The sequence below is a fragment of the Scyliorhinus torazame genome, chromosome 5, assembly GCF_047496885.1.
Source record: "Scyliorhinus torazame isolate Kashiwa2021f chromosome 5, sScyTor2.1, whole genome shotgun sequence".
Classification (NCBI taxonomy): Eukaryota; Metazoa; Chordata; class Chondrichthyes; order Carcharhiniformes; family Scyliorhinidae; genus Scyliorhinus; species Scyliorhinus torazame.
Window position 1 is genome coordinate 265,234,898 of NC_092711.1, and position 26,594 is coordinate 265,261,491.

At 46.4% G+C, this 26,594-nt stretch overlaps 1 protein-coding gene across 4 annotated transcripts in view; it reads right to left on the bottom strand.

Moving 5' to 3' along the window:
• Positions 1 to 26,594, bottom strand: part of nlgn3a (neuroligin 3a) — a 417,061-nt gene that overhangs the window by 152,674 nt on the left and 237,793 nt on the right. For 2 of the 4 annotated variants that reach the window (XM_072505500.1, XM_072505501.1), the window contains 2 exons: positions 18,806 to 18,865; positions 13,549 to 13,698 (listed from right to left, as the gene is read on the bottom strand). In XM_072505500.1, coding sequence (XP_072361601.1) covers positions 13,549 to 13,698; positions 18,806 to 18,865 — 210 coding nt within the window. The remainder of the gene's footprint in view (positions 1 to 13,548; positions 13,699 to 18,805; positions 18,866 to 26,594) is intronic. The other 2 variants (XM_072505502.1, XM_072505503.1) reach the window with 1 other exon arrangement.

Genomic DNA, 26,594 nt, shown 5'->3' on the forward strand with positions numbered 1-26,594 from the left:
TCAGTTTGCAAAAACAAATGATTAGTTTTTGACATATCCAGCTGCAGAATAATGGGCGGGATTCAGCCACCGCGTTGTGCCTGGTTCCGCTCGGCACGATCTGGATCACACACTCGTTGGGCAGGATCTAGATAATGATATTCAACTGAGCCACAGGCTCATTTAAACACCCGGATGCCATATACACTCAGCACCCGGGAGTCGACGGCCATGTCTGCGGGACCTCAACTGGGCGCCACAAACGTGGACCAAGCATGATGGCACCTCTGGGGCGTGTGGTCTCAAAGTCTATTAAGAGACCCCAGGATGGTCGGGGACAGGGCAGGTTAGTACGCTGGCACTTCCCGCACATGGGAACCTCGGCACTGCCAGTCTGGCAACCTGGCCATTCAAAATGGCAACCCGATCTGCGAGGAGCCGATCCTGCTGACAAGCTCAGGTCAGATCGCCAAACATAGGCCTTACTATTCCCATCTCCGAATCTAGAATAAGAAGAAATTTGAATGGAACGACAGTTTAATATAAACTGCGCCTCAAGACTCAGTAAAATTCAAACCATCAACATCAGCATTGGGCAGCACGGTAGCCTTGTGGATAGCACAATTGCTTCACAGCTCCAGGGTCCCAGGTTCGATTCCAGCTTGGATCACTGTCTGTGCGGAGTCTGCACATCCTCCCTGTGTGTGCGTGGGTTTCCTCCGGGTGCTCCGGTTTCCTCCCACAGTCCAAAGATGTGCAGGTTAGGTGGATTGGCCATGATAAATTGCCCTTAGTGTCCAAAATTGCCCTTAGTGTTGGGTGGGGTTACTGGGTTATGGGGATAGGGTGGAGGTGTTGACCTTGGGTAGGGTGCTCTTTCCAAGAGCCGGTGCAGACTCGATGGGCCGAATGGCCTCCTTCTGCACTGTAAATTCTATCTATCAGGAAGCTTATATCACCAACTAATTGGTGAGCAATTCATTGAGGAGCACTCTTTCGGATATGACTGACTGACCAGGAGATGTGTTCATCGGGTGCTGTGTTCCCTGAATTAATACAAATCTATCATTGTAAAAGAACATGGGAGGCAGGGGAAATTTATTCAAGTAGCACTGCTTCAAAGCGGGTCTATGCAGACTACCTAATTCCATAGGGATAGAGAGCACAGCAGACTAACCTACACGGGTCTCCTCAATGATAATAATGGAGAAATCCAGCCATTGCATTGTCTGCCTTCAGGGAATCTACGTAATATGCATAGCACTCGGCAAGGAACAAAGAAGCACGAGTAGGCCATTCTGCCCATCAAGCATGCTCCATCATTCAATTAGATCATGGCTGAACATCTACTTTCATGCCATTTTCCCACTCTATACCAAAACCCTTAATAACGTTAATATCAAGAAATCTATCCATCTCGGTCTTGAATATACTCAATGACTGGATCTCCACAGCCTGCTGAGTTAAAGAATTCCAAAGATTCACTACCCTCTGATGAAAGAAATTTCTCCTCATCTCAGTCCTAAATGGCCTACCTCTTATGCTGAGACTGTGTCCCTTTGTTCAAGACTCCCCAGCCAGGGAAACATCCTTCCTGCATCTACACAGTTGAGCCCTGCAAGAATTTTATACACTTCAATGAGATCACCTCTCATTCTTCCAAACTCTCGAGAATACAGGCCCAATCTCCTCTAGGACAGTCCCACCATCCCAGGAAACAGTCTGTTGAACCTTTGATGCAGTCCCTCTATGGCACATATATATCCTTCAAGTAAGGAGATCAAATCTGTACACATTACTCCAGGTGTGGTCTCACCAAGGTTTTAGACAACTGCAACAAGACTTCCTTACTCATGTGCTCAAATCCTCTTGCAATAAAGGCTAACATACCATTTGCCTTGTTTTTCTTTTAAATTTAGAGTACCCAATTATTTTATTTTCAATTAAGGGGCAATTTAGTGTGGCCAATCCACCTAACCTGTAAATCTTTGGGTTGTGGGGGTGAAACCCACGCAGACATGGGGAGAATGTGCAAACTCCCCACGGACAGTGACCCAGGATTCAAACTCGGGTCCTCAGCACCACCGTCCCATTGCTAACCACTGTGCCACGTGCCGTCCCTCCACTTGCCTTGTTGAACCAGCATCTTTGCTTTCAGTGATAAATAAACAGGGACACCCATCCCTCTGGACATCAACACTTCCACTTCCCAGACTCTCACCATTTAAACAATACACCATGGGCCCACTCGAACAGCCTTGTTGTGTCCGATTCGGGACGCGACGAGGCCATTCTCACAAGATTTGTGGTGCTCAGGATGCCTCGCAAAATCTAATGAGAGATCTAATGAGATCTCACAAGACGTCGCTATCTGGATCTCGCCCTCACTGTGCGGGATCCAGATTTGCATATACTGCTCACTTAAACATGTCTGCACCGGATGTTCCCAAGGCCCGGGATCGAACGCGCGTGCCTGTGAGACCTCGCAATGGCACTGTTTAGCGCTGGTCCACTCAAACTTGGGCCAGGCGCAGCATCACCTGGGGGGGGGGCAGTCTCTTAGGCCATTGGAGGCCCCCAGGTGGTTGGGCTCTGGGCAGGGTGGTATCAACAAAGAACAAAGAAAAGTACAGCACAGGAACAGGGCCTTCGGCCCTCCAAGCCTGTGCCGACCATGCTGACCGTCTAAACTAAAATCTTCTACACTTCCTGGGTCGGTATCCCTCAATTCCCATCCTATTCATGTATTTGTCAAGATGCCCCTTAAATGCCACTATCGTCGCTGCTTCCACCACCTCCTCCGGCAGCGAGTTCTAGGCACCCACTACCCTCTGTGTAAAAAACTTGCCTCGTACATCTACTCTAAACCTTGCCCCTCGCACCTTAAACCTATGCTCCCTAGTAATTGACCCCTCTACCCTGGGAAAAAGCCTCTGACTATCCACTCTGTCTATGCCCCTCATAATTTTGTTGACCTCTATCAGGTTGCCCCTCAACTTCCGTCGTTCCAGTGATAACAGCCTAGTTTATTCAACTGCTCCTCATAGCTAATGCCCTCCATCCCAGGCAACATCCTGGTAAATCTCTTCTGCACCCTCTCTAAAGCCTCCACATCCTTCTGGTAGTGTGGCGACCAGAATTGAACACTGTACTCCAAGTGTGGGCTAACTAAGGTTCTATACAGCTGCAACATGACTTGCCAATTCTTATACTCAATGCCCCGGCCAATGAAGGCAAGCATGCCATATGCCTTCTTGACTACCTTCTCCACCTGTGTTGCCCCTTTCAGTGACCTATGGACCTGTACACCTAGATCTCTCTGACTTTCAATACTCTTGAGGGTTCTACCATTCACTGTATATTCCCTACCTGCATTAGACCTTCCAAAATGCATTACCTCACATTTGTCCGGATTAAACTCCATCTGCCATCTCTCCGCCCATGTCTCCAAACAATCTAAATCCTTCTGTATCCTTTGACAGTCCTCATCGCTATCCGCATGTCCACCAACCTTTGTGTCGTCTGCAAACTTACTAATCAGACCAGTTACATTTTCCTCCAAATCAATTATATATACTACGAACAGCAAAGGTCCCAGCACTGATCTCTGCAGAACAACACTAGTCACAGCCCTCCAATTAGAAAAGCACCCTTCCATTGCTACTCTCTGCCTTCCATGACCTAGCCAGTTCTGTATCCATCTTGCCAGCTCACCCCTGATCCTGTGTGACTTCATCTTTTGTACCAGTCTACCATGAGGGACCTTGTCAAAGGCCTTACTGAAGTCCATATAGACAACATCCACTGCCCTACCTTGGATGACGAGTGATATTGTAGGCCTCGTCAAAAAGAAAAAGGAGGCATTTGTCAGGGCTAAAAGGCTGGGAACAGACGAAGCCTGTGTGGCATATAAGGAAAGTAGGAAGGAACTTAAGAAAGGAGTCAGGAGGGCTAGAAGGGGTCATGAAAAGTCATTGGCAAATAGGGTTAAGGAAAATCCCAAGGCTTTTTACACGTACATAAAAAGCAAGAGGGTAGCCAGGGAAAGGGTTGGCCCACTGAAGGATAGGCAAGGGAATCTATGTGCGGAGCCAGAGGAAATGGGCGAGGTACTAAATGAATACTTTGCATCAGTATTCACCAAAGAGAAGGAATTGGTAGATGTTGAGTCTGGAGAAGGGGGTGTAGATAGCCTGGGTCACATTGTGATCCAAAAAGACGAGGTGTTGGGTGTCTTAAAAAATATTAAGGTAGATAAGTCCCCAGGGCCTGATGGGATCTACCCCAGAATACTGAAGGAGGCTGGAGAGGAAATTGCTGAGGCCTTGACAGAAATCTTTGGATCCTCGCTGTCTTCAGGGGATGTCCCGGAGGACTGGAGAATAGCCAATGTTGTTCCTCTGTTTAAGAAGGGTAGCAAGGATAATCCCGGGAACTACAGGCCGGTGAGCCTTACTTCAGTGGTAGGGAAATTACTGGAGAGAATTCTTCGAGACAGGATCTACTCCCATTTGGAAGCAAATGGACGTATTAGTGAGAGGCAGCACGGTTTTGTGAAGGGGAGGTCGTGTCTCACTAACTTGATAGAGTTTTTCGAGGAGGTCACTAAGATGATTGATGCAGGTAGGGCAGTAGATGTTGTCTATATGGACTTCAGTAAGGCCTTTGACAAGGTCCCTCATGGTAGACTAGTACAAAAGGTGAAGTCACACGGGATCAGGGGTGAACTGGCAAGGTGGATACAGAACTGGCTAGGCCATAGAAGGCAGAGGGTAGCAATGGAGGGATGCTTTTCTAATTGGAGGGCTGTGACCAGTGGTGTTCCACAGGGATCAGTGTTGGGACCTTTGCTGTTTGTAGTATATATAAATGATTTGGAGGAAAATGTAACTGGTCTGATTAGTAAGTTTGCAGACGACACAAAGGTTGGTGGAATTGCGGGTAGCGATGAGGACTGTCTGAGGATACAGCAGGATTTAGATTGTCTGGAGACTTGGGCGGAGCGATGGCAGATGGAGTTTAATCCGGACAAATGTGAGGTAATGCATTTTGGAAGGGCTAATGCAGGTAGGGAATATACAGTGAATGGTAGAACCCTCAAGAGTATTGAAAGTCAAAGAGATCTAGGAGTACAGGTCCACAGGTCATTGAAAGGGGCAACACAGGTGGAGAAGGTAGTCAAGAAGGCATACGGCATGCTTGCCTTCATTGGCCGGGGCATTGAGTATAAGAATTGGCAAGTCATGTTGCAGCTGTATAGAACCTTAGTTAGGCCACACTTGGAGTATAGTGTTCAATTCTGGTCGCCACACTACCAGAAGGATGTGGAGGCTTTAGAGAGGGTGCAGAAGAGATTTACCAGAATGTTGCCGGGTATGGAGGGCATAAGCTATGAGGAGCGATTGAATAAACTCGGTTTGTTCTCACTGGAACGAAGGAGGTTGAGAGGCGACCTGATAGAGGTATACAAAATTATGAGGGGCATAGACAGAGTGGATAGTCAGAGGCTTTTCCCCAGGGTAGAGGGGTCAATTACTAGGGGGCATAGGTTTAAGGTGAGAGGGGCAAGGTTTAGAGTAGATGTACGAGGCAAGTTTTTTACGCAGAGGGTAGTGGGTGCCTGGAACTCGCTACCGGAGGAGGTAGTGGAAGCAGGGACGATAGGGACATTTAAGGGGCATCTTGACAAATATATGAATAGGATGGGAATAGAAGGATACGGACCCAGGAAGTGTAGAAGATTGTAGTTTAGTCGGGCAGTATGGTCGGCACGGGCTTGGAGGGCCGAAGGGCCTGTTCCTGTGCTGTACATTTCTTTGTTCTTTGTTGTTCTTTGTACCTGCATCAATCATCTTTGTGACCTCTTCGAAAAACTCTATCAATTTAGTGAGACACGACCTCCCCTTCACAAAACCATGCTGACTCTCGCTAATACGTCCATTTGCTTCCCAATGGGAGTAGATCCTGCCTTGAAGAATTCTCTCCAGTAATTTCCCTACCACTGACGTAAGGCTCACCGGCATTTCCCACTGGCACACAGGAATCTTGGCACTGCCAGCCTGGCACCTGGGCACTGCCAAGGATCAGGCCCAGAGGTGCCCCGACCTTATAAGGTGGTGCTCCAGGGGATTGAAGAACCCCTAAGAGGTATGTTGGAGTGTTGGGGGGGTCTGTACGCTGTGGTGGAGAGGCCGAGGGGTGTCCAGAGATCGGGGAGACCGGGGCGATTTAAAAATGGCACCCCATCGCTTCCTGCACTGACGAGCTGAGCTTGTCAGTGAAGGAAAAGGCGGCCAGTGCGGCCTCTGCAGGGTGTTCCTTGCTGAGTCCAGAGGGTAGAAAATAAAAATCCCATTTGATAGCGAGATTATTCTCAGCGCTGGGAGGCACCGAGATACACCTCGCTAAATGCGCCCAAAACGGGACTCTTTTTCTTCCCTTTAAATTGCACCCCATGGGCGAAATTCTCCGGAAACAGCGCGATGTCCGCCGACTGGCGCCCCAAACGGCGCAAATCAGACGGGCATCGCGCCGCCCCAAAGGTGCGGAATGCTCCGCATCTTTGGGGGCCGAGCCCCAACCTTAAGGGGCTAGGTCGGCGCCGGACGAATTTCCGCCCCGCCAGCTGGCGGAAAAGGCCTTTGGTGCCCCGCCAGCTAGCGCGGAAATGACATCTCCGGGCGGCGCATGCGCGGGAGCGTTAGCGGCCGCTGACGGCATTCCCGTGCATGCGCAGTGGAGGGAGTCTCTTCCGCCTCCGCCATGGTGGAGACTGTGGCGGAGGCAGAAGGGAAAGAGTGCCCCCACGGAACAGGCCCGCCCGCAGATCGGTGGGCCCCGATCGCGGGCCAGGCCACCATGGGGGGCACCCCTGTGGGCCAGATCGCCCCGCGCCCCCTCCAGGACCCCGGAGCCCGCCCGCACCGCCTTGTCCCGCCGGTAAGTTTAATTTACGCCGGCGGGACAGGCATTTTAGCGGCAGGACTTCGGCCCATATGGGCCGGAGAATCGAGCGGGGGGACCCGCCAACCGGCGCGGCACGATTCCCGCCCCCGCCGAATATCCGGTGCCAGAGACTTCGGCAACCGGCAGGGGCGGGATTCACGCCAGCCCCCGGCGTTTCTCCGACCCGGCGGGGGGTCGGAGAATCTCGCCCCATATTTCCATTTATTCCGACCAAAGTGGATAACTTCACATTATTCAACATTATGGTCCATCTGCCATGTTATTGCCCACCCACTCAGCCTGTCTAAATCTCCTTGGAGCCTCTTTGCATCCTCCTTACAACTAATAATGTCACCAATGTTTGTGACATCAGCAAACTTGAAAATATTACATTTGGTCCCCACAAGTGAATATTTCCTATAGGGCTGGATCCACGCCCCCATGGCTAAAAGGTTTGGAGAGGAGGCTGCCCATGACCCTGATGGCTGTTCCACAGCAATTTAATGCTGAAAGTAGTGTTAAGTGGTTGGAGGCAGGACTTTCACGCCTCTCCCAGGATGAGTTCCTCCCTCAGAGAGCTGCCAGCCAATTGGATGGCCAGCAGCGCAGTAGTCCCAGCAGAAACGCCAGGAGTAGGAGCCCTGTTGGAACTATAGGTAGGCCATAGGCCATGGAGCCCAGGTAAGGCTGAGGGATGACGGCATGGGGGTGGGGGAATGCTAGGTTCATCGGGCCGGGAGTGAGGGCAGAGGGTTAAAGGGGGATGCCTCCAATAGACTTAGGGGTCTGTAAAAGCAGGTCCTTCTGCCCCTTTAACTGACACTAGCATATGCAGCTAAAGCTGCTAGGCTTGGTGACTGGCAAGGTCTCCCCCACCATGAGCAAAATACCCACGGTAGCAGGATAATTCCCTTTGTATCCACTGAAGGGCCTCAGTAGGCCTGAAGACAGGCATGTAGCCCAATGGATGCCCTGTGTCCTGTTTAATTGCGGTGGGACAATTGTTGGTGAGGAGCACGCCTGTTGAATTTTACATGTCTCCTGCCTTCAAATCTGCCTGGGGGAGCGCATAATCCAAACATAGAATTGTATGTGGATCAGTCAGATACTTGAAATGGAATAATTCATGATTCCACCATTAATTTAATGCTTGCTGGCAACCCTGCTATGCACGTTGGAGTTTTGGACCATTGTCTATGTCTTAACCCTCCAGTAGGGTAGATGAAAAATGATTTTCACATTGGCAGTAGGGTTTTAACCAAGAGACTTTGTGGTGTAAGCAGGAATACCAGAATTAGAAGCTAAGTTATGCAATGGGTGTTTACCCTGAAAGCAAGGTAACCTCAAAAATATCTGGGTTAGACCATGAAAGTTTGTTATTTTTTTCTATGCTTGGATGGAAAGATTGAGCTGAACAAGTAACATTTGTCTTGACGAGTTACTCAATTATGTTCGCTTGTCTGGGAATTAAAGCAGCCGTACAATTTGTATCTGGTCTCATCTTATTGATCGTTTCTCAGTAAACCTTGGAAAAACCTGGAAAAGCATTACATAGATCTAAAGTCCCAAATCTAGCTCAGATCACGTAGACAGAGGTTGTCACACCTCTGGAATCTGCTATGATGTTGTTAATGTTTGGGGAATGGACCATTTTGCATAACTTTGCAGCTTCCTCTTGACGAAGACAGGCATAGTCAATGGAACTCACCTTTGCCTCACATGTGCCAGTCAGATTGCGGCCGATTGAGGAAAAGAGTATATAAGCAACTGGATCCCAAATCTGAAACCAAGTTCATCGGTTACTGAGCAGTGAACCTGGCACCCCTGTATGCTTCAGTCGCTTGAACAACCTACAGCAAACGCCTCAAATGCTGGAGAAGTATCGCCAGCAGTGCCTTTGCAAGATCTTCCAAATCCAGTGGCAGGAAAGGTGGTCCAACCTTAGTATCCTTTCCCAAACCAAAGTGCCCAATAATAAGCAAGGCGCGAATCACTAAAAACCAACTGTGCAGGACAGGACATGTTGTTTGTGTGCCTGGCACCAAACACCTGAAATGATGGCTCTACTCAGATCTTGGTTGCAGCAGGAGACTTCCAGGAGGACCGTAGTAACTTGAGGGATGTCATCAAAGCATCCCTGAAGAGGTCAAGTGACTTCATGGACATATGGGAGTCCATGGCCTATGCTCAACCAAAATAGAGAGTATTCATCTGGGAAGACACCAGACACATTGAGCGACTTCATCAGGAACACAGAGCTGAAGTCAAGACATCAGAGATACTTCACAAACTTCCAAACAAGTCATCATTCCGACCCTTCAAGCATCAACTGCCACACATTTGGCAGAGTCTTCAGATCACACATTGGCAGTCATCTCAGAACCCACCAACCCAAAGTGGAAACAAGTCATCCTCTATCTTGAGGAACTTCTGAAGAAGAAGATTGAAGAGTACAGGTACTGACCTAAACATAAAATGCTTATAGGCATCAGCAGGAAATGAAATGAAATGAAAATCGCTTATTGTCAGAAGTAGGCTTCAAATGAAGTTACTGTGAAAAGCCCCTAGTCGCCACATTCCGGTGCCTGTTCGGTGAGGCTGGTACGGGAATTGAACCGTGCTGCTGGCCTGCCTTGGTCTGCTTTAAAAGCCAGCGATTTAGCCCAGTGCTCTAACCACTGTATGCAAGAGAATAACGAAGATAATCAATTTGTAGCAGTTATATAAACTCTTATCAAATTGTACAGTTAAAGAATTAAGACAAAATGCTGGATCTGATGGTAGGTCTTAAAACAGAATGGGCAGAATTTTAACTGCCATGGTGGGGCAAGGGCAGTTAGGTGCAGCAAGGATAGGGTGGGTGGGTTTAAACTCTGAGAAGTGGCAGGATCTCCCCCACTCGTGAGCTTAACTGGAGCTGGCAAGTGGGAAACATCTGTGAAGCTGTCAGGTCTGTAAATTCAATATTTTATAGGCAATTAATTGTGAGGTTTACCCAGGATTCCAGTTTTAACAGGCAGTGACATGGGTTTGTTGAACTTTCCTTGGCGAACAAAGCAAGAACACAACAGGCTGTCATTCTTTAATCAATCTTACAGGCTAGAAAGCAGTTGCTGGGTTGTCTACACAAAAGGGTTGCCCCTAAAGCACTTGTTCAGAGAGACAGAATTCATGGTATAAGGGTCCGTCCTGATGATTCCCTTATTTCACCTTTCTTTATTTTTGCTGTTATCATTTTTGATCCATGGATGCTTATTGAACAGGTATCTTTAGTGGCAGACAGAATGAGGAATTCAAAAGTTACAACAGAAAACACTCTGCTGGCTTTGGACAGAAAAAACTCAGACTTTGCGGTACCTGGGAAATGGGGTGGGGTTGAAGGCGGGTGGCCAATGAATTGGCCTAAAGGCTGTATTGTGCTCGGTAACAGGTGGTGATTGAACCCTGTCCGAGTGGGATGATTTCCAGAGGCCGAAGGAAAGCAGAGTTGACTCCTGGAAGTACAGGGACAAGGAACTGCTCTTTTTCTCTCTCTCTCTCCCTCCAGGAAGGCTGTGAATTGATCTATTTCTGAACGTACAGAGAACCTGATAAAGGAATCTAGTGAAACCATTACAGGGTATAAACGGAGACCTGGATCTGAAACCTTACTTTGAAGGAAGGTCTGCTGAATGGCAACTGTCTGAAACAAAGACTCTTGTTTCCTTTCACTTATTTTTTTACAACCCCTCCTCCCCTCTGTTTTTGTCTGTCTTGTGTGTGTGTGTGTGTGTGTGTGTGTATAGAGGGGGGGGCAATTTAAAGTGAGGATTAGGAATTAGATAATAGTTAGCCAGTTGTATTTGTTGCATATTCATTGTAGTTCTTGTTATAAATATAAAGTAATTGTGTTTAAACTTACCAACCTGGCGATTGTAATTATTGGCAGCCAAGGTCCAAAGACTTCGGGTATTTTTCTAAGAATTCTTGGTTAGTTTAATTGTGTTGTGACTCCGGATCAAGTGGGGCTGGAATTGACCATGCAATAGCCCAGGTTGTCTTAACAATAGCTTGACGGGTGATTTCCCAACTTCTGGGGCGAAATTCTCCGGAAACGGCGCGATGTCCGCCGACTGCCGCCCAAAATGGCGCAAATCAGACGGGCATCGCACCGCCCCAAAGGTGCGGAATGCTCCGCATCTTTGGGGGCCGAGCCCCAACATTGAGGGGCTAGGCTGGCGCCGGACGAATTTCCACCCCGCCAGCTGGCGGAAAAGGCCTTTGGTGCCCCGCCAGCTCGCGCGGAAATGACACCTCCGGGTGGCGCATGCACGGGAGCGTCAGCGGCCGCTGACAGCATTCCCGCGCATGCACAGTGGAGGAAGTCTCTTCCGCCTCCGCCATGGTGGAGACCGTGGCGGATGCGGAAGGGAAAGAGTGCCCCCACGGCACAGGCCCGCCCGCGGATCGGTGGGCCCCGATCGCGGGCCATGCCAACGTGGGGGCACCCCCCGGGGCCAGATCACCCCGCGACCCCCCCCCAGGACCCCGGAGCCCGCCTGCGCCGCCTTGTCCCGCCGGTAAGGTAGGTGATTTAATTTACGCCGGCGGGGCAGGCATTTTAGCGGCGGGACTTCGGCCCATCTGGGCCGGAGAATCGAGCGGGGGGGGGGGGGGTGCCAACCGGCGCGGCGCAATTCCCGTCCCCGCCGAATATCCGGTGCCGTAGACTTCGGCAGCCAGCGGGGGCGGGATTCACGCCAGCCCCCGGCGATTCTCCGACCCGGCGGGGGGTCGGAGAATTTCGCCCCTGGATGTCATTTCACTTACCTTAGACTTTATTCAACCCCTTTTTCAACTTCCCAGCTGTTAGCCTTCACTGTACTTTGGGTTGGCTACTCTGGACCTCTGGTCAGGAACAAGAGTAGCAGCACCAGCAATGCCGACAACAGCAGGAGTAACACCAGCAGCAGCAGCTGCCCCTTTATCCACAGCCAAATACCATTCCACTGGGCAGAGCAGATGGACACAGAGATGCAGCTTGAAGGAGGCGATATCTCAAACACAGGGTCTACAGGTGAAGAGGGTCAGCTTTCTCACGATTTATGAGCATCGGTGTCTCAGGAAGCTCAAGTTTTCATTCCAGATCATTGCTGAAATCTGCAGTCTCTTAGCTGCATATACGTAAAGCTGAGATGGGTAGATCTTTGGTCTCTCAGGGAATTGGAGGGATTATAGAGAAATAGAGTTGAAGCCAAAGAACAACGACAAATGTATTTAATGGCACAGTAGGCTCAACAGGCTGAAGAATCTACTCCTGCTCCTATTACTTATGTACTTAAGAACTCCTTTATTGTGGACCTAGTGAGTATCCATTGTTAATGGCCATGGAAGTGACTATCAATGGAGGGTCAACCCCACCACATTGTGCACTCTCATCTGCAAATAGAGAAAGCAGAGTTATGAGTATGAGAAATGGATTGTATGGAGAGGAGGGAATTGCACCAACTGTGGAGGGTGAATGTGAGGCATAAGTGTGAAATGTCAATAAAATGAGGTTAATTTCAACATTACCCATTGAGACGTGAAGAGCTGCCTTGAAAGAGAGGGCAGCACGGTAGCATTGTGGATAGCACAATTGCTTCACAGCTCCAGGGTCCCAGGTTCGATTCCGGCTTGGGTCACTGTCTGTGCGGAGTCTGCACATCCTCCTCGTGTGTGCGTGGGTTTCCTCCGGGTCCTCCGGTTTCCTCCCACAGTCCAATGATGTGCAGGTTAGGTGGATTGGCCATGATAAATTGCCCTTAGTGTCCCAAATTGTCCTTAGTGTTGGATGGGGTTACTGGGTTATGGGGATAGGGTGGAGGTGTTGGGTAGGGTGCTCTTTCCAAGAGCCGGTACAGATTCGATGGGCCGAATGGCCTTCTTCTGCACTGTGAATTCTATGATAATCTATGATGAGTGGAGATATAAGGTGTATTGGTCTGAGGAATGCTGTGCTAGAGAATGTGGGATTACGGGGGTTGGCATCTAAAAGTGGGACATCACTCACCTTTCCTGTCCTCATGAAGTAAGTGGGCCTTTCAATAACTCCTTTTCACCAGCCACAGGAAGCAATATACAGGTCAACTATGCTAACCCCTCCAGGCTTCCCGTTAACTCGAGATGGTTCCTTTGACAGAGGGCGGATTGTCATAATATCCACAGTCGGTGATTGGTCAGGAACCTATAAGTGGGATTTCCAATCCGTTTTGCGAAGCCGAAGCACAATGGCCTGATAGCCAGAAAAAACAGGATTGGCATTGCCCAAAATCATTTCACATCTTCATCCTGTATTCTGAGTTGTACTCAAGCCCAGATCCCAAGGATGAGGTGGAAGTGTTTCAACCAACCACACCACCCAGTTACCTAGATATCAAAGCAGAATTTTACAAGGTAATACATTTAGATTCAGTGCAAGTCACTAACCAGTTTGACAGAATTTTAATTCTTGAATGAACAAAGAGTTCATTTTCTCGTGCTCGACATTATGCTAGAGGCCAAGAGACTTTGGTTGCCATACCATTTATATCGCCACTTATAAATACAACTTACAATCAATAGAAATATCAAAGAGTATAAGACCTGAAGTTAGTTTTTTCTTACCCAGAACACCCACACGGTAGTTGATTGTGATAACAATAACGTTACCATAGCTTGCCAAAACGCTGCCATCAATCATATTTCCCGTCCCCTCCATGTATGACCCTCCATGAATGTATACCATGACGGGCTTAGGTCCACTATCACGAATATCTGCAAGAGAGGAAATAGGAGGAAAGCCAAATGACACTTTGCTCAGACAGCAGCCAAAATGAAGGACTGATCAAATAAGGGGCACAAACACACCATTCATCTGCAACGTACATACTTCAAATAAAAGGCATCAACCACCAGGCACACACTCCAATCACCAAAGATCAACATACCAAATAAAACACTGCAACTGGCATAAAATACTGGCATCAACATACCAGTCAGTGGGCACAAATGTTAGGGCATCAACACATGGCAAACATTGGCACGCGCACACTGCGAACATCTGACATAAAAGCACCACAGTGGGCATCAACACAAGATAAATATTGGACAACAATACACACAATCGCAAAGCACAAGAACATCTGCCAACAGACACATTGCAGATACCAGGAATTAAATGCAGATGGAAAAATCAAAGGTAGTGCTGTGAACGCTTTCTGCTTCAAACATTTATAAAGCCTTAAAAATAGTGAACACCGCATCAAAGCTATGGTCTGAAAAGAGGTGAAATGTATACAGTAGGTCACTCTCACTAACAGTTCCCAGTTTGTTTAATAATTTAGCACCAAATGAAGACAATGGTGCAACATGTCTGTTAGTCATGTTTCTAAGTTCATGAATTTCATAAATCATAGCTCAACTACTCCACTCCCAAACATTGACCAAAAAGTTTAAAACACCTTGGTTTCAGTTGTGGGGGGGTGTACTCCATAGCCGGCAACCCAAAACCTGTTTTGAAAATCATGACACAGTCAATATATATTATTCCAAACTTTAATAGGGAATGCAACCAATTATCACTTTCTTTATCGAATACCTGCCTAAACTGTGCTACAGTAACTTGCTGAATGTCAAATATAATCAGCATTGGTTCTATTTTCGAGCTCAGGTAGTAAATACCAAGATCTATCAACAACTCACTTGCAACTCTAGCATAGAGAACAAAACAAAGATCAAGATCCATTGGAATGTGTTCCATAGGAATCTAACTGAGGAGGTTGAAGGCATTATAAACAGATTAATTGATCCCCAGGAATGAACTACAGGCTGGAATCGAATTGTCAGTTTTGTATAATGTTGTTCTTGATATTGAAGACTGGCACTGTGCATTAGTGAGTTAGCAGGATTTAATACACTTACTGTTTTCCTAATTGAATGCCAATAGTCTTCTGCGACAAGAAATTAGAATTCCCTAATTCCATTTGATTTTTCCAGCAGGGACACCTCAACTGGCCAAAGTCCCTGTTCCTGAACAGCACCCAAAGCTCAAAATGCATTGATACTCCCATGGACAAACTGTTTCCCAATGGCTCGGCACAGCATGAAGAAACATCCTTTGGACTAGGTGCCAAAGCATTAATGGGATAATGGAAATGCATCCAGCAAAATGTAAATGGGTATGCACTGGGACAAAATAAAAATTGATATGTTCAGATTTCCTGTGATACAAATCATGGTCTATTTGTTGACATGTTTAAAAGGTAAACAGTTGAGCAAGGAGTTAAGTGGTATGAAACAGGAAAAGGGGAAAAGAATTTCTGGTAAGGACAGTAAACCAATATAATATAATTCAGCTCTTGTGGGTGGACAACATGGATGCACTTTAGCCTTAGCAGGGAAGAAAGGAATTTCCCTTTGACTATAACTCTAATAGTTCATGTACTCTCAATGGTATGCACTATTGGCATTATTCTTTGGGTTACAGCTCCCTACTTTGGTACCTGATACCAGTGTCTATCTGCAGCACATTTTCATGGTTTTTACACATATGCAACAAACATTTAACACTTCTGTGTGGACACACAAAACATAGGCAAGGTAAAAAAGGATGTGCACAAAGAGAAGATGAGGCTTCAGTAACTGCCATGGATAATTAACATCCAGCAGCCACTGTTGAGCAGAATGGATGAGGGAGAGGAGAGGGGACTCCATTACTGGCTGCCTCTTTTGTCATTCACAGATTCTGGCTGTTACCTACCTGAGAAACATGCTGTTTCACACATTGCTCTTTCGCAACCTATCTCTCCTCATTGCTCTGACAAGGAGAAGAACTGGGCTCTTTGAATTATAAATCAAAGCTTAACCAACCCCAGAGTCCCTCCGCAATGGACTTTATAATCGGTAATGATAGCAGTTTCTGGGAAAAATGAAATTCCTTTGCCTTCCCTATGACAATGAAGGAAACTTTTAATATCAGTGGCACCTAGGGCCTAGTATTCAGACTTGTATTTTGCTGTAGTAATTCGCACATGGAAATATCTGACCAGGATTTTAAATATTTCACAATAGAAACATTATATTTATTTTGAATAAGACAATATAAAATTGACAAAAAAACTAGTTCTTCGATCTGATTCATTCCATCATAAGTGACCATTGAAACTGGCTGCCAATGATCAGTTAAGATAAATTCCAGTTAAAGCAGAATAAATCCAAATGGAAATCTCAGTGGTCTTTTGCCAAATGTAGGTAATTGCTTAATTTCGGAATAATCATTTTGCAACTCTATAATAAACCAATCATCCATCTTTGGCCATTAACTGCTGAGGTTTCCACTTCGCTGGGCAGTCTATGTCTATTGCACATACACCCTCATATTTAGTGCACCATGTTTGTGAATTTTAAAGCGAAGTTACATGCCAACCTGGAGCTAAAATACCAACAGTTATTGCACAGATTCCAGGCTTACAGTCAGCACAATGTATTTTATAATCCCATTGCAAAATGTTACTGTGTTATTCCCAATAGACAATTTACAATGCAATTGACAAACTTTAAGGATCAGACACGAGGGGTAATTTTCACTTTCAATGCTTGGGTGGTAAATAGGATAGGTGATCCGCTCTCTTCGTTTACTATCAAAACTGTAAAAGTGAAAATCACTGCCAGGGTCCTGATTAGCCACGCACCTTAACATGACTCTTCCCAATCCACCAGCTGAACGCTGAGGGAGAATGATGCTACATCATCATAGATATAAAGCATACCTCAAATGCACTATGACCAATGAGACATGGTTTACACCATCAATATTAATAAGATATATATATAGGAACAGAATTAGGCCATTTGGCCCATCGAGTCTGCTCCGCCATTCGATCGTGGCTGATCTTATCCTGGTCTTAACTACACTGTCTTGCTTGTTCTTCATAACTCTTCAGCCCGTTACCAATTAAAAATCTGTCTAGCCTCTTCTTAAATTTACTCACTGTCCCAGCATCTACTACTCTCTGGGGTAGTGAATTCTACAGATTCACAACACTTTGGGAGAAGTAGTTTCTCCTGAACTCGGTTTTAAATTTGCTACCTCATATCCTAAGACTATGACTTCTCATTCTAGAATGCCTCACAAAACAAACCATCCGTTCCACATCTACTTTATCCAGGCCTTTTATCATCTTGTACACCCCAATTTGATCTCCCCTAATTCTTCTAAACGCTAGAGAGTATAGGCCTAAGCTTTCAATATTTATACATGGATTACCAATGAGATACATCTCAAAAGGTTCACATTTTCACATGCAGTCTTGGAGGCCTTCAAATTCTTACAATATACATTATGGAATGCCCACCATCTCTTTCTGTCTTTCACTCCCATTTCTTTGGTCCAGCTGTGTATTAAGACTTACACGCTGCCACAACTGGCTTTTTCTCTAACATAACTTATTATTCTTTTCAGCCAGTACAGCCCACTTATTGGATTTTCACTCAACCAGAATAAGAAACATCTAAAACATACTTAAGAAAGATTGCTCTGTACCTGCATTTCATTACTAATCTCAGATATTTCCAATATTTCCAATGCAAAAAGCCATCAGTTTCAGTCTCACTGCTGCACTCATAATAAAGCGCAGTATGTGGGGTCAGGCAACATGCGCTATTAACCCCAATAAACACATGAAAGGGGCAGCACGACACACTGCTAATTATGCAACTCATTTCTGGTGAGGGTGGGGTGGGGGGATGAGGGCACTGGAGTCGTATCATCAGCCTCCTAATCATGGAGCAGATAAATTCAGTATCGGACTGTTGATTATTGGGTTGTACCACACATGCAGACTCAGACACTGGTACATACAGGGTGAGCACAGATCTCAACTGACACTTAAATGTGTAAAGTCAAACTAAACACTTAGCCAGAGGTCACACAAAAGGTCTTCTGATGCCCTTGTGTCTTATTATAAAAGATGTGTTGGTATTCAGAGAATCTCCTTTTAATTACACTCTGCCCAAGCACATAAGTGACACAATAATTACATTTAATACACTTAAAATTTTACTATTTTTCAAAGTTACTTTTACAGAAGCACCATGAGCACGGGCTGGTAAAGGATTCTGATGTTCAGAAACAAGGTACGTCCATCATTCCGATGCTTGAATCACAACAAATTTTGCTATCACTTTCTGAGTTTGACTAGATTATTGAAAGAAACAAATAAAACAAAATATACAAAAGCAGAGCAGAACTTGCTTGAATTAGAACACAAGCTTGCGGACAATCAGCCTCCGGTTTCAGCTGCACAGCCGCGTAGGGAGAACCTACTGTTTAGGATTACGGTGCTCCTTTACCTCTCCCAGTGTTCCACAGAGTGGCAAAGGCTATTTACCTCCAATCTCCGGTAGGCAATGGTCTAGAGATTAGACAGTCCTATAAAGCAGGAGGAAGATGCTTCCAATAAAAATTAAGAGGATCAAAATTTGTGTAAAATCAAGTTGTAAATAGTTTCACAGATTAAAACCAAACTGGTGCAGAGATAGAAAGCTAGAGGGGTAAAAGATGGGAGGAATGTTTCTCCAGCCCTCTGGACAGTGAAAGTATGGGGCAATGATGAATGTCATTGAATGTTATTATTTTATTTCCCCGAGATGCGGTTTTTGTTCCAATCGCACAAACATAAACTGAAATCACCACCTTTTTGTTTTGTTAAGGGAACGTATCGAATTAAAAAAATGTACTGAAGAATTAAGATTTTAAAAAGTGCAAGGAAATGTACACACTGTCCACTCAAAAACTGCCCCAAAAACAGAAACTTAAAAATCACAAAGTATAAAAAGGACTTTGTTCTGCATTCATGCACCAGTTCCGAGCACTGCCAAATACCTTCATCTTCATCGCCATCATTATCGGCTAGATCATCGCCCTGTTTCTTTGCATTGGCCCCTAGAATCGAAATGAGGAAAGACAAGGTGAAAGGAAACAAGAGAATTCAAAAATATCATGATCGTGAATAGCATCCCCTAAAAGATCATTCTAGAAACACTGAAGCTGAAATATTTACTTGGTAAATGGTACCTGTGACCCAAAGAATGTCAGCCTCTATGAAAACATAATCTGATACAATTCATGTATTAACGGAATATTTTGTGAAACAAATCTGACTACTGATCAGGGAAAACAAGGGGCGAAATCTGTACATTGAGAACTCGAACAGACTTTCACACAACTGTCTTTCTGCTGACCGCTGCTTACTTTGTCCTAAGCACAAAGACAACTTTATTTTGTGGCCAAATCATGAAATCGCGTTAAGTTGAAAGTGTGTGTCAAACACAAGCCCCGGCATTGATAAAACCAACTCGTACTATCACCATCTGTTGGCTCACATCAGGTGAAACTTTTATTATCTTCCATTGCAAATGCCCCCCCCCCACCTGTCTCCCCCACCGGCACGGTTTCCAAACCCTAATATCACAATCCATTCAGTTAATAATCACTAATTTGGGTAACACAGAGTATATGTTTGGAGTCATACTGTACTTTGGTAAATTAAGACACCTGACTTGTCTCGCACCCCCCCCCCTTCCTATCCTCACCTCTCTGTCTTCCCTTCACTTTTATCTTATCTCATGGTTCTTTGAGGCTGAATTATTGAGCTCCACTTAGTTAAGGACACTGCGTGGAATTTTCCCTTTTATACAGAGTACAGTCTGAGGTGATGTAGCTCACAGACTGCACAGCCGATATTCCTCACCACATTGTGCCGCATACTGTGCAAATGAAATCTGCAGGTGTGGCCCACGCCTTCACGCTGGCGGGGCATGGTCAGAAAAAGCTGGCAACTCCGGGAAGCTCAAGATTGGGGAGTACTTTTTAAAGGGCATACCGGTCTCCCCGAAAAAATTAGGAAATCCTCCCCTCCCCTCAATGTACACGGAGACATCAGCCCACCTCCCAACAGACATAGGGAAGCCGACTAGCTCACAGACAGGGGAACCCGCCATGGATAAGGGGAATCCCCATCAATGGAGCTCCCCAAAGGGGTCCTCCCACTGGCACTGTCCCCTGGCAACACCCCCAGGGGGATAGGGGCAGTGCCAGGGTATTGCCCAGGCATGCTCGTCCCCCCCCCCCCCCCCCCCACCCCACACCCCCGCCCCCGGGAGGGTTATACTTACCTGAGCACTCCTGGTGGGTTCCTTTTGCCTTGTCCAAGTTTTGCAAACAGTTGTAAATCTCGCCGATGTAATATGGGGAGCGATACAATGCGGAAGCCCACCAATTATATTTAAATACATGGAATCTCGCCGACGAGATTCTTGTTTTTGACTCTTGCGGATTTTGCGCCCGCTTAGCTGTTTGTGCCCGTGGTGAACTGGGGCACAAAACCCCGGCTTCTGTATCAGATAATGATCCAAGCTAATTAGAAAATCAAAATGATTTCCTGTTTTGAGTTGAGATATTGCTGTTGAGGGACAACCATCAACCCATGTCCCACTTTCTCAGTGCTGAAACTACCCTGAAAAGGAGCTGGTAATGGATGAGATCTGCAGCACAGTGGAGGTTAGTAATGCTTTCTCCAGTCCCCACAGTAACTGAATTAAATGTGAACATTTGGCTGTATCTATCAACTGACCATTTCCACTAGCTGAACTCTAATTGCGGTGACAGTGCCTACGGCTGGTATGAGTCTGGACAGTACTTATTCTGTTTTCATTCTCACAACATAGTCCTCTGCCAAGAGCTTGGAAACATGTCCTGATTGTTGTGGAACATCTAGCTTAGAATCCTACATTGCACAGAATGAAATCACTGTGCCAGCCTTGTGCCCAATGGCTTTTCCAATGCATGTTGGACAATGCTGCTATGCTTGGCTTGTTCTTCTGGATATGTATCATTTCCTTCGGTGCTACATTTAATGAAAGGTGGCATGCACTGAGCTAATCCCAGCAAGAGGCCTCTGCAATATGGAGAAGTTGTGGCAACATCAGTCCCCTGCCACCTCCCCCACCCACAACAAAAATGTGGTGATACAGACAATTATTTCCATAACATGGCATACCTCTTTCAGACATGGGGCAGAGAATATTAGCGAAGAAATTTGCTTGTATGTCACTGCTTGTAGTAGTGCTCTATGGACTTGCAATGTTTTTCATTGATAGAATTGAAGAATGCTGTGCGGGCCATGATTGTAGTGGCCCACAGCGCTGCTTGGCCTGATGTAAGTCTGCTAGATGCACCACTTCACAAACATTCCTCCCGTTCTCTCTGAACAAAATACTGAAAGTGAACACTTATGTTAATGCTGAACTAGGTTTGGAAAATACAGATATATTTTTCTGAAGAAAGGCTTAGAACATAAAATGTGATACCGTTACTATGAAAACTGCTGCCCTGAGGAAATTATGGGCGGTGTCTACCAAATACGTTGCGCCTGAACGTCAGCGCGACACGGCGCAACGTGACCGGTAAATGCCGGGAGGTCCTGCTCCCGGGATCTAACCGGCTCATTATGCCTTTCGAGATCTCCGTGGGTGGGATCACTTTTTGACAAATCTGCAGATTAGGGCAAGGCAGCCAATCCCACTCGAATATGCAGTTCCTTGAGGTAACCGAGGCATTGGTATCTATCACCTTCGCCTCAGAGACCTCAGGCGAGCTCCCAGGGGATCGGAGGCCCCTAGCTGCTTGCCTTCTGGGCAGGGTGGCACCCTGACAGTGACAACCTGGCACCCAGGCAGTGCCACCTAGGTGCCAGCCTGGCATTGCCAAGGTGCCAGGTGGCACTGTCAACTGGTGGGGTACTGCCATGGTGCCAGGCTGGCAGTGCGAAGGCTCCAAGCTGGAATTTTTAATGACACCGTTATCAGACCGAGGGGTGCAGGAGGGTGGCCCAGGGACCCCCCTACCGTGAATTGGGGCTGAGGGGAGGGGGGCGGGGTCACGTCAGGGGCTCGAGCTATGGAGACGTCATTTACAAATGGCTTCCTGATCTCTTGCTGCGCTAAGGAGTTCCGGCGCGTGGAGCTCATCGGTGCGGAAAAAGGGGCTAAGTGCGGCCTCGGCCACACATGCCCCCAATCTACCCAGATGGGCATTAATAGCGGGCTATTTCTCGGCACTCCTTGCACCGGAAACACCCGGCTAATCTCTTGCTAATCTCATGCTCCAGAACTCTGTCCCCATTCAGGTAGATCGCACCCTATATAATTACAGTACAAAAATACAAGTCTAAATGTCTGTTTACATATTTTTAATTCAATATATATTAAAAATGTGAGTGGCTTCAAACTTCTGAACATACTACTCTTGTGGGTGACAATGCAAATATAATGTTGGATAAACATTTTAAATGAATGGCATCAGAAATTAAAGGATGACAATAAATGATGGCTTTCCCTGGCTGTATTATGGCAGAGGTGAATGAAGAACAAATGTTCATGAAGCCACAAAACTCCAGTAGGCTGCACTCTTAGAAATCTGGAATTGCTCTCTCTGATCCTCAAATAATGACCAATTTTTGGCCATGAAATGTCCTAATTAGTGGCCCAATGGCATGCTCACTGTCTAATTTAAGCAGTCGGTGCAGTGAAAAGGTGGGAGTTGGAGATGGCTAGCACAATTTAAAAGGTAAACGGCAGCCATTATTGTGGGCAACAATTTATTTTGGAATGGAAACAAGAGGAGAGCATTGGACCAGCAGCAGGCGAGGCTCCTATGCAAGGACAATCCTATAGTTTACAGATGCAACCCTTGAGGTACTTCTTGAGGTAATGGCTGCATGGTGGAGTATTTTCTGTTTCCAGAGAATGGCAGAGAAGGCCAGTCAGCCAGGTGAAGCAAGCATGGTCGGAGGTGTTGAATAAAATGAGCAGTTGCAGTGTTGTCAGCAGGACATGAGACAGTGCTGGAAGCATTCCAATGATACTCTGAGGGCTGGCAGAATGAGTGCAATGCAACACCTAGCTGCAAGGCCTTCAATTCTGTGGTGACCAGCACACTCACGACTGAGCTGCATGCGGTCACATAGTGTACTGAATCATGGAAAATGTGAGTCCAGGAACAAGTAGCCATTGGCAAAGCTCACACCAAAGCACTTGTGAAGAAGGCAACACTGAAGGAAGTGAAATCACATGTGTTTGATCCACTGGAGATGGCGAAGGAGGACACCAATAGTCTTAACTCTCTTGCTCTTGTTCTTGCAGGAGAAAAAAGCATACTACTCCTGAGAAAGGGCTTGTTCGGGGGTGGGATCACCAATTGGTTATTCTGATGTTCATAGAGGAAGAAGCCTTGATATTGCCAGGGTGACAGTCCATCAGGAAGTCAGCAATGGCAAAATGGGAGTCCCTCACAGACAGGGTGAAACGATCTTAAAATCCAGGTGATGGGGACACAGAACGAGATTCTCTGACCTCCTTGCAGCGTGTTTCACGACGGCGAGAGGCGGGCCGGCGTTGGGATAATCTGGTCACGTCGCTGTCAATGGGATTTCCCATTGAATCCACCCCACACCGCCAGGAAACCAGCAGTGCAGGTGCACTGGTAACGGGACTGGAAGATCCTGCCAGCGTGAAGAACCGAAAGATCTTGCCCAAAGTTTCCTCTTCTTTGGCTGGAATTTTTCAGCCGCTCCTGTTGCCAGCATCTTCTGGTCCCGCTGAAATCAACGGAGATTTGAATGGTTCACCGCATGTGCCGCGGGGGAAGCCCCTGGAAAATACCGCCCTTTCGTTCTAATTTGATTTAAGAATCAAACTTCAATTAGGCTTCCATCAAGACCAAGATGTTGATGCCATCATTCACAATAAATTCAGATGGCAACGACATTGGCCAATGTGAAAGAGTATTCTCACGGGGAGATTGTGCACACTTCTGTCTGCATTCGCCTGTTGTGTACTCCAACCCCTCAGTCAGAAAGGAATGAGAATTTTACAAAGGGAGAGCAAAACCTATTATTGAAAATGCAGAAACCAAATCAAACCCAATTTTATTTTTCTAGATTACTTACAGCATTAACAAATCAGAAGTTAGTAATTATAAGGATTGAAAAATTTGGTAATAAACAATCCAGAACCTGAATCAATCAAATCGCAAATCAAAAACCTTCATCTGCAATTTATCTCTCAAAGATATTTAACTTGTGTGTTTTGAATTTTAAAGGCTTTTTATATTTGATCGCCTTGCTCCTGTAAACACTACAAAATATATCCCAGCAACCTTTCACTCAATTCCACTTATCCCCCTTCAAGGTGTTGCTTCAGATCCATCAAGATTGACCACACTGTCTGAATTCCCAACCTTCAAACAGTTGGCTGTAATCAGTGCAATTACTGTTGGCAGTTTAGCAGTGCAATGTTAATGAAGCCTAACCACAGGAATTGATCAAACCTCCCATCGACTGCACTGAACAGTACCTACTCTCATCACCCACCTCAATTGAAATGCATCCTTTGCACCTTTAACAAGTTCTGATTCACTAAATTTCTGGTTTCAGCAACGGGTCAGTAATCTCAGGCTGTATTTTAAGGCACCCGAGTGCTGGCGGGTGTGAGCAGGCAGTGGGGCGGGGGCTGCCATAAATGCCATGTGCACTGTGCCCATCACCCTACCTGCCCGCCACTGGTGAAACCATCAGGTACACTAGTGGGCCAATTAATAGACATTCATGAGTGCCGTCCTGCTGCTGTTGGGATTAAACCAGTGGCAGTCTCACGCTATCCATCCAGACTGGCAGCTTTTACTGCATGAGCTAGTGGCGGGAAAGAGGGGGTTGCCTCCTTAATGGGCCCCCTTGGAGGGCCACCACCAAGGTGTACCCCCGTCATACACCACCTCTGGTTCCCCTACCACCAACCATCCACCATGTCTATTCCAAGTCCACTAACTGCCTCACCCACTTTTGCCAGGGGCTGCCAGCCTTGCTCTGGCAGGACCCCAAGACTTACCTTCAGTTCTGGCTCCAGTGTAGTATGTCTTCCTGCAAATCTCACTGCAGTACCAGTAGTGGCCACCACTCCTGGCGTTGCTGGTACTGAAGAGTTGCCAGTCTCTGATTAGTTGGCAGCTTTCTGAAGCAGAACATCCTGTTGTTGAGCGACAGAAGTCCTGCATCAAGCCACTTAATGGCTAATCGGGACCACTGTTCCCAATCTAAAATCTAGTCCCTCAGTTCTCACTCAGAAGGTTCACATTCTACTCCAGAGATTTGAGCACATAATCGAGGTCAACACTTCAGTACAATACTGAGGGAGTGCTGCACTGCTGGAGTTACCAACTTTCAGATGAGAGGAAAGCATGGATCCAACTTCTCTTTCAAGTGGATGTAAAAGATTTTGTAGCACTATTGAAGAAGAGCAAGGGAGATCTTTCCAGAGTCATGGTCAATTTTAGGATCATCAGCAGGGGGGCTAGGAGTAACTGCAGGCCAGGGAAAAGATGAGGGGCTGGGTGAACTTAATATTGAGCCCAGAAATCATGGTTCAGGGATCCAACACATCGGAGGGGACAGAGAAGATAGAAAATGCATGGCTGGAAAGCTTGGGAGGGTTCCAATCATCAGGGAGGTGAACAATGTAGCACACAAACCCTTACAAGCCCACCAGCAATGCAGGAAAGGCACTCATCTGTTCCATACAGCAGTTCTCATCTCACCTCTCTTCAGTTTCCCAAGGTCCAGGAAATCCATTCGGCCAAGGTTAAAGCTGGAACGGATAAAATTTTAGGCATGCAGCCTCATTTAAATATTTAAATGAGGTGTCTTGTCTCCTGAGAGTGGGTTAATTAGTAACCCTTCATCCAGCCTGAAAACGGAAGGGCTCATCGAGGATTGGGTTCAGGTTCGAAACGTATTTGGACTACCCACCTAACCGAAGCCTATCTATTTCTGGGGGTACAAAGTGTCCATGATGCGATTATTTATCAGTTGATTCAGTTCTGTCTCCAGTGTAGCGTGTCTTCCTGCAGCATTCACTGCAGAAACAATAATAGCTACACACCTGGCGTTGGACATGAACCTTTGTACCTTTTCTGATAAGGGTTGGAATTCTCTGGCCGTTGGGACTTTCTGCTCCTGTCGGCACCGCAGCCTCGCCTGTTGGGTGGGGTGGACAAGCGGCAGGAGTAGAGAATCTCACTGCAAGCAAATGGCGCACCACTGAGAAACATGTGGCTGCAGGACTAGAGAATCCAGCCCAAGATTTGATGAGAAAACGATCTTCATATGCTTATTTGATGCTTCTGAGAGAAGCTGGCTGATGAAGAAAGAGAGACTGAAATGATTATAGCACCTGCTGTTTTTTCATGCTGCCCACTAAAAAGTAAAACTCAAACACAAAATAAAACTATTAGGGAGAAATTTAACTTGTGCCATAAAGGCACAATGCCGAATATACATATCCAATCATGTCAGTGGGAAGCATGAGCCAAATTGGTGTTTCTGCCTTATTTGATTATGATTGACAAGCTACCAACATTAGCCGTACTTTTTTGGCAGCTCACCAATATATATGCAGGTGTCTGCAACTCCATTTAAAATTAGCCTGCCTCTCTAAAAATGTTAGTGCACTCAGCTATTTTCAATCACAGCTCTCTGTCATTGCTGTAAAATGTAGATGATGGCTGAAAGTTCTGGAAGGACTCAAGATTTTTAGACACTGCTCTGGAGTTCCTTGTG